Here is a 9,234-nt window from a genome sequence, read left to right on the forward strand (position 1 = left end):
TTTTTTTATGTGATTTTTGTAGAGATGATTTCTTACAATTGATTAAATAGACAACAATAACCTATCAAGAACAAAAAAAAAAAAAAAGTTCAATTGGGAGCACCGGTAGAGTGTCAGTTAAAGAGATTCCGACGCTCAAGTCAGTCGGATTGTTAGAGAATAATAAACCAGAAGAGTAGATCAAATAATCAATAAAGATAAATAAAAAGTAAAATAAACAATGATGACGACAGAGCTTGAGGACGATGATTGGGTTGGTAGACTAGTTCAGTTCGCTTAGTACGAGTGATTCGTTTCTGTATTCGATCTCTCTCATTTCTCTTGAGGACTCACTCTCGTTTTTCTTATATAGACTTCTCAGATGATGTTCCTCATGACTCGTTCCTAGATCTCGTGCTAGAATATTGCCAGTCCCATAATGTCCCTCTTGAATTCTTCCTCTTTGACCTGTTTGGCTAAGGGTATCTTCAGGCACGGGTGCGGCTAAAGTTATCTGTTTTGACTCGTTATGTGAATGTGGGCTTATTTTGTGGCTTGGGCTTGGTTAGCTTGTCTAACTAGCTTGGGCCTTAAGTAGTCTAGTAATATAGACTCCGTGTCACTTTGGGTCAGATTGACTAGCTTGTCTATATCAATGGGCTTAACATGATTGTAGAAACAATGCTTAATTTTTTACCATTACAATTTTCACATTTGATTATAAGGTATTCTAATCAAAGTGTTCTTTAAGGCATAAAAAATTTTGTATTGCACTTTCTTTTATACTAAAATTTATCAATGTACGACACGTGAACATTATTTAATTATTTTATATTTTAATATTTTTTCTTTTTTTGACATTGAGAGAAATATAATTTAAATTTGGAACCTCCTTTTTGGAAGAAAAAATATAAGAGGAAACTAGACTATGTCTGTAACCACTTCAAAATATTATAAATACAAGTGATTTGTTAATTTAGGAGAGTATAATATAAGATACATTTAACATTTATCTATTAATTATTGTCATAAAATTACGTGTCCAAGCAGTTTATATATATACTAGATGCAAGTAATGTGCAATATGATTGCACGTTTGTTTTGTTTTATTTTTAAAATTTATTAATTATTTTTATTAAATTTGTATTAATGTCATATAAATTTCAAATAAATATCTTATTTTAATCAAATAATTTATTTATTTTTGTTTAAGTTTATATGTGTTATAGTTTTTGAATTCGAGAGTGATGACAAGAGATTATATATTATATGTTTATTGTAATATTAAATATTATACGTAAATTTTAAATTTAAGTTTATTGTTAGTTTTTTTTTTTAAAAAAAAAAAGCAATTTGTTGCTAATTGAAAGTAGATTATATTATATGTTTAATATGGTATTATTCTAATAAGTGAGTTTAAATTTAATTCATTTTTATTTAAGTTATAAAACGTATAATTTTATTATTTTTAAATAATTATCATTGTAAAATATCTAAAAAATATAATATTTTAATTTGTTTAATTATTTATTATTTTAAAATAATTATCATGGTAAAATATCTCAAAAATATCATATTTTGATTTGTTTAATTATTTATTATTAATAAATAATCATCATTGTAAAATATCTCAAAAATATCTTATTTTAATTTTTTGAATTATTTATTTTATTTTATTTAAGTTTAAGTGTTTACAAATAACCGTTAAATATAATAATATTCTGTTAAATATAATAATATTCTGTTAAAGTTAACATTAAAAAAATAAAAGACTGTTAAAACCAAGAATTTTCGTTATCTACACACTTATTATATAGAAGAGATATATATATAATAATATTTTGTGTGGTTTCTTTAAAATTGTGTTTAAATATAGCTTTTCTCTATCAGTAATTAGTGTCATAATATTATGCATTCAAGGCACTTTTTTTTATAATTGTGTTTTTGTGTGCTTTCTTTGAAATTGTATAATAAGCATTTTTATTTATTTTTTATTTTTTGACAAAATTGCTTTGTGCACTTTGTTGTCTCTTTATAGAGAAATTTTAATAAAATTATTGTACTTCAAAAAATAATAAAAAGTACACCATTTTTCACTAAGTATAGAAATGCCTATTTATGGAAGAAAAAAAAAATATTGATTAACTTCATTATCTGTTAGACATTGGTTTTTCTGTTAATGCTAGCAAAATATGGTTGTTTAATTTTATAAATCATTTTTTTCAATGAAATTGAAATCATCTCTTATTTTGAAGAAAAAAAAAACTAAAATATTAAGATTTGAGATGTAAATGCGAAAGGTAGTAGATTGTAAGGAACTCTTATTTAACAAAAATATTAGATGAAAACTTGAAAATGATTAATAAATGCAAACTATTTAAAAGGTATGTATTTAAATGCCAAAATTTTAAGATTGGGAATGTAAGTACAAAAATTGGGTTAGTTTGAAATTTCTACAAATAAATATTTTATTATTGAAAAATTTACATTCCATATGATTTTTTATATATAAAAAATACAATTTTTTTACAATTATATATATACATATTTTTACATTTTTAATATTTTTGGTATATATTATTTTTTCAGTAGGTATCTCTTCTATATAATAAGTGTGTAGATAACAGAAATTTTTGATTTTAACGGTTTTTTATTTTTTTGATGATAACTTACGGAATATCCTTATATTTAACATAATATTATTATATTTAACAGTAGTTTGTAAATACTTAAACTTAAATAAAATAAAATAGATAATTAAAAAAATTAAAATATGATATTTTTGAGATATTTTACAATGATAATTATTTAAAAATAATAAATAATTAAACAAATTAAAATAAGACATTTTACAATGATAATTAATTAAAAATAATAAAATCATACGTTTTATAACTTAAATAAAATTTAATTAAACTTAAACCCACTTATTAAAATAATATCATATTAAACATATAATATAATCTACTGTCAATTAGCAACAAATTATTTTTTTTTTAAAAACTAGAGAGAAACTTAAATTTAAAATCAACGTATAATATTTAATATTACATTAAACATATAATATATAATATCTTGTTGTCACTCCCAAATTTAAAAATTATAACAAAAATAAATAAATTATTTAATTAAAATTGAATATTTATTTGAAATTTATATGACATTAATATAAATTTAATAAAAATAATTAATAAATTCTATAAATAAAACTAAGCAAACATGCATATTGCACGTGGTTGTATCTAGTATATTGTCAAATGTTATGTTCCTAGACATATTTTGAAAATAAATAAATAGAAATAATATTATTTAAAAAAGAAATAATAATTTTTGTAATCCCTTTATTATTGATACAGTTGCCCTTAGCATTCCTTTATATAAATGTAATTTAATAATTAAAACAATCATAATCAGAGAACAATTAGGTTTCCAAAATTATGGAACCTTGTACCCGAATATTTTTGTGTATATACATATTCTTAAAATTTGTTATTAGATCACTATTTATATGTGTATTTTTCATATGTACTAGAACAACAAACTGTTTAAAAAATGAACCGAACAAAAAGGACAAGCATTCAATTATTGTCATAGTTCATGATCATTATAGTTCGAAATGATTTTTGGAGTCATACTTTGATCGTATAATTTAAGTCCTATATCTTTCTTGAAGACCTGTGGGGTAAGTTTTCCATGTCCAATTAACCATCCATGTATATATTCATTAGTGGAAGGATTATATAACTGCATCTTTAAGAATATTTTTTTTTTCAAAGACCCAACTATCACAGATGATTAAATGATAGGTAAAAATGTATTAACTAGGACTAAAGTAATAGGTCAAGCGAAGTGTTAAAGTCGCCAAGCAAAATTAACCCACAAACTATAGGTGGCCCATTTAATTGTCAAAAAACATACCGACTCAAATTTAGAATAATCATTAAAAACACATAATCTGCACTAAACATTATTCTCACATAAGAACAAAATGAACAAAAATAAGTACAGAACTAAGAACGTGTCAGAAGTTCACTTTTACAGTTTTGAGAGATAGTACACTGAGAACGTGGATCATACAGGGACAAGGTTAAAAATGAGATGAAAAACATGAACAAAGACACAAGCAAGAACCAACCAACCAGTCGGAAATAATAAATTATATCAATAAGCAATGTCCTCAAAACAAAATCGACATGCTTGCAAAATAAACAATCATATCCACCAAATAGAACATCCATCACTTAGTACTCCCATTTCTTCAACTCCATACCATCAGGAGGACTTCCCTCCACCTTCTTCGAACCAACTTCCTTCCAATTTGTAGACAGCACTGTTCCGTGAGACTCCACCTGTACATGATCATCAACAGAAAACAAATAATCCAACATTACAAAGCAATTCGACGCACAGAATTGGTCCTATCCTACCCAAGTTTCTTCTTTTTACAAGTGACTGAAGCTTCACCAAAATTATCGAGCTCAATGCCAACAGTTGAAAGATTTGTCAAATTATAAATTTTGACAGTTGAATAGATTTAAGACGAATGTCTTACAAAAGATTTGCTCATGGCTCTTCTTGTGTCCTCATCGGCATCTTGATATATTTCCCTGAAAAATTTGTTCAAAGCTGCATCACCATCCAGCTTCTCATCCTTCTCCTGATGTCAGAAGTCAGAACAGGGTGAGTTAAGAAAAGCACCTGTAAATATGTAGGAGCAGATATCAATGGAAGTAAATTGAGAGAGTAAAGGCACACCTGTTTCTTCACATCAGCTTCTATCTTGTCCCAATCTACCTTAGATTTTGATGATGGGTAAGTTGGCCTTTCAGTTATAGCAACTGCAAATTTGGCCACAGGAATTGAGATTATGAATAATAAAGCGTGTGTGCAAATATTTATGATAAACACAATAAAAGACTAAATGGAACAATTCAGTATAAAGTATGATCTCTTCAAGACCATGTAAATGATAGCCTGTGCCTACCTGAGGATGAAGGTTTCACCCTTTGATGAACAGAAATATCCTTGTTGAATTCAAGAGATGCCCACTGTATTGCTTCAGCCTTTGCAAGGCGAATCTCAACTTTGGTTGACAAAACATCATATCTGCACTTCTCAGGTATAATCTGCTTATGAAAAAGGAGGCAAAAAACTTATGTAAACCTTCCATGATAAAGAAAACCAAACCTAGCAAATGAATAAATGACTAAAAAAACAAAATCATTAGACGTGAATGTAGCAAAAGAAGTTTGATTTACAGAATCTCCAACGCAAACGTTTAAGAAGAAATGCCAATAATAGCCCTTCTTTACACCTATAGTAAATTTATTTTCCATTTGTATCCTTTTTTTTCATTTATTGGTTACTCTTCACTCGTTTAATTTCAGTATTGCTAATATATAAACATTTATAATAAACTAAATCAAATATCTAATATAAAAACACTAAAACTGAATACAAATAGCATTAAAAATCCGATAATTACACCATGCATTATATTATAAAAAATTAGCACCAATTGGAAAGTACTAACATGTATTATTTATTTTGAGTAGAATAAATATAATTTTAATTTGCTTTTTGTTTATTAACTAATTACATATATGAGTGTATAATATAGTAGTTAATAAATATTTATATAATTTGTAATATAAATTAATTGTTGTAATCAACAAGTGAAAAGAAAGATAATACACTATAATAACCTCATCAGCATAGTCCTTACCTTCCCAAACAAGCGAGGCTGAAAATGATAAGCATCCTCCCCAGGAACATCAATGCTAACACTTATCTGGAAACAACAAGCAAAAATTCAGAGATCTAAAACACAGACAAAACATAAGACAAGGTAAATGATGACAGGAACAGTGGTACAAAACATACTATTTGTTCACCAAAATCGACAGAAACATTTTTAGCAGGTACACCCTTAGCGAATATCGTCACGACCACTTCTTCTGGCTTTTGGTAGTGTTCATGCCTGCAGAGGTTTAAACCCAAAATGATAAGATATTTATCTCATATTTGGATATTCCCATAAACACTTATGAGAAGTTGAATGAAAACAATACCACTTATCCATAAATAATTATGAATGCATCAAAAGCAAACTTGCCTGTATTTTGGTTTGGCAGGTGCTACTGTCACCTCGTTGGGAGGGTTGTCCACAACAAGCTGAACATCTTCTGTAGACACACTTGTGCTACTGGTTGTCTCCAATGATTTCTGTTGTAGATCACTAGTTTCCTCTAAATTGATATGAAAATCCATAAACAAAGGGTCATTGAAATTTTTTTGACATGATGTTGTCTTTCCTAAATATTTCCTCCCTTCCAAAATGTATCCCATCCCAATCATACAACGCATTCTTTAATATCACCAGTTACATGTATCACTGAAAGGTGTATGCTTGTAACAAGCAATTACCAACCTGCTATACGCTGATCGCATTCTTTAATCAAATTAGTAAACCTAGCATCTCCTGGCGCCAAAGAAGCACCTTTTTCCAAGGCTGCCTTCGCAGTCTGAAATTCTTCAAGCTTGATGCAAGCGTTTCTGCAAAACAGCGAGAAAAGAGTAGTAGAGACTTATCAAACTCATATCGTCGAAATATAAACCCCTTATACAGGAAGAAAAAAAAAAAGAAAGAAAGAAAAGAAAAAAAAAAAAAAATAGGATGTCATGTTAGGCATACAACTAACTAGCTACAACTACTACCATCTTTAAATTGTCAGAGAGAAAAAAGGACCAAAAAGTAAATCCGGACCCCTTTCTGAAGGCCACATACAGAAATATACTTCATAAATTAACAAGTATAATTTAGATGACACAAACAGCAAAAGTAAACATGAACTTGTTAAATTCAGTCCACCAAAGATATTAAACAATCACACTAGCCTATAATGACTAATCCACCTAAGATATTAAACGTTTATTACAGTCTATAATAACTAGATCCAACACATATGCTCAGATGGTAAAACGTTCATCAACTACACACCCTTTTCGCAGGTAGGCTTTCGCATTTGATGGTTCCAACTCGATCGCCCTGTTTGCATCTGCAACAGCTTCTGGATAGCATTCACCAACAAAAGTAAAGCAACAATAAGAACATTAGTACATTGAATAGCATTCCAAACTAAATATCTTATCAATATATATGTGTATGTATATATATCTTCATGAACATCAAACGGATATCAGAACTAAATCATATAATATTTTGGGTGTGTGAAAAAAAAAAGGTTTACAAGTACATGGGTTACTCTTCTCAATAGTAAGATCGAACCCCCAAGTCTAAAATATACAGATACACACCCAAAGAGAAAAAAGCATTAATTCGTCAATCTATAAGAAACAAACGAACAATAAATATCCATATAAAAAAAACCACACATAAACCAAGCGTTTGAGTAACATGAGCAGTGAGCCAACCGTTAAGGCGACCACCAAAAAAATAACTTTTTGAAAAAAAAATTGTTCCTTGATGGTATAAGAGAGTAAAGGAAGTACAAGTTTTAAAAAATAATACGAAATTGGGAGGAAGCGGAGGGTTACCAGTGAAATTGGCGAGTTTGATGTTAGCCTGGGCACGGTCGAGATAAAGGTCAGCGTTGCTAGGGCAAATATCGATGGCTTGGGAGAGGAGGTCGGCGGCAAGCTGGAAGTGATCATCAATGAAGGCCTCTTTAGCCTGTTTTTCGAGATCGGACGCCATAATCGACCGGAGTCAGCGGAGGAAGAAAGGTCTAGAAGTAGAAAAAAGCGCTGGTTTTTCTTTGGGTAATTAGAGAGAGAAAGAGACGACTTAAAAAGAGAATAAACTTGACTTGAGGAGGTGGCCATACATATTCCAAACCAATCAATCCCCTCCAATTGTATTTACATATTAATTGTTCAATTTTTTATTTATTATGAAATCATTGAAACTTCTTTTCTTTTTATTAGTTATTATGAATAAAAGTATTTATATTTTTCGTTATATCTTCCTCCATATAAAAAGTGTATTGAAAATATAAATTCTTGTTTGTATTCTTTCTTTTGTTAACTTTAACTTCAATGAAAATTTTATATATTTAACAAAATATATTTTAAAAATTAATTAAAAATAAATATTTATTAATTACATTAATATAAATTCAAATATTAAAAAATATCAGATATTTATTATAAAATATTATTAAATTCAAATATTATAAAATATCATTAGATATTATAAACTATTATTATAATAATATTTAATATTATACTAGATATTTATTAATTATATCTATATAAATTCAAATGTTATAAAATATTATTATAATAATAATATATAACACATAATATTTAATCATAATTTTTATAAAATTTTACTAGAATAAATATTTAAAGTTTGCTAAAATAAATATTTAGTACTTATATTAATATAAATTTAAATGTTATAAAATATAAATATTATAATAATATTTAAAATAATAAATATAAACTTAATTAAATAATTTAAAATATAATATTTTTGAGATATTCACTTAAACCTAAATAGAATTAAATAAATAAAAAATTAAAATAAGATATTTTACAATGATAATTATTTAAAAATAATAAAATATATGGTTTTATTATTAGAATAATATCATATTAAACATATAATATAATATAATCTTCTATCAACTAGCAACAAACTTAAATTTAAAATTCAAGTATAATATTAATATTATATTAAACATTTAATATATAATCTCTTGAACAAAAATAAACTTAAACAAAAATTAAGTAATTAGTTAATTAAAATAGTTTATGCATGTATACTACTCTACACTATGACTTTTTCTCTTCTTATTTTATTTCTATTATTAATTTCTTTTTAAATATTATTGTAATTTATATACATATGTCACGTAGCCATGTAAATCTCTTCTATATAAAAAGTGTGTAGATAACGAAAATTCTTAGTTTTAACGGTTTTTTATTTTTTAATAGTTAATTTTAATGGAATATTCTTATATTTAACATAATATTCTTATAGTTAACAGTAGATTGTAAACATGACTTAAACTTAAATGAAATTAAATATATAAATAATTAACCAAATTAAAATAAGATATTTTTGAGAAATTTTACAATGATAATTATTTTAAAATAATAAAATTATACATTTAATAACTTAAATAAAATTTAATTAAACTTAACCTTAATATTATATTAAACATATAATATATAATCTTTTGTTGTCACTGTCAAATTCAAAAATAATAAGAACAAACATAAACTTCA

The 9,234-nt window shown here is 26.3% G+C and overlaps 1 protein-coding gene across 1 annotated transcript; it reads right to left on the reverse strand.

Annotated features, from left to right (window-relative positions):
• Positions 1–3,935: 3,935 nt before the first annotated feature.
• On the reverse strand, positions 3,936–7,794 carry LOC133834650 (protein SGT1 homolog B-like). The gene is made up of 10 exons (XM_062264323.1): positions 7,537–7,794; positions 6,980–7,049; positions 6,410–6,534; positions 6,095–6,227; positions 5,863–5,959; positions 5,705–5,770; positions 4,964–5,105; positions 4,735–4,817; positions 4,532–4,636; positions 3,936–4,328 (listed from the first exon to the last, which is right to left on the reverse strand). The coding sequence occupies exons 1-10, from the start codon at positions 7,694–7,696 to the stop codon at positions 4,221–4,223; spliced, it is 1,089 nt and encodes a 362-aa protein (XP_062120307.1). The 5' UTR covers positions 7,697–7,794; the 3' UTR covers positions 3,936–4,220.
• Between the last annotated feature and the right edge of the window lie 1,440 nt (positions 7,795–9,234).

Source organism: Humulus lupulus, chromosome 5, assembly GCF_963169125.1.
Source record: "Humulus lupulus chromosome 5, drHumLupu1.1, whole genome shotgun sequence".
Lineage (NCBI taxonomy): Eukaryota > Viridiplantae > Streptophyta > Magnoliopsida > Rosales > Cannabaceae > Humulus > Humulus lupulus.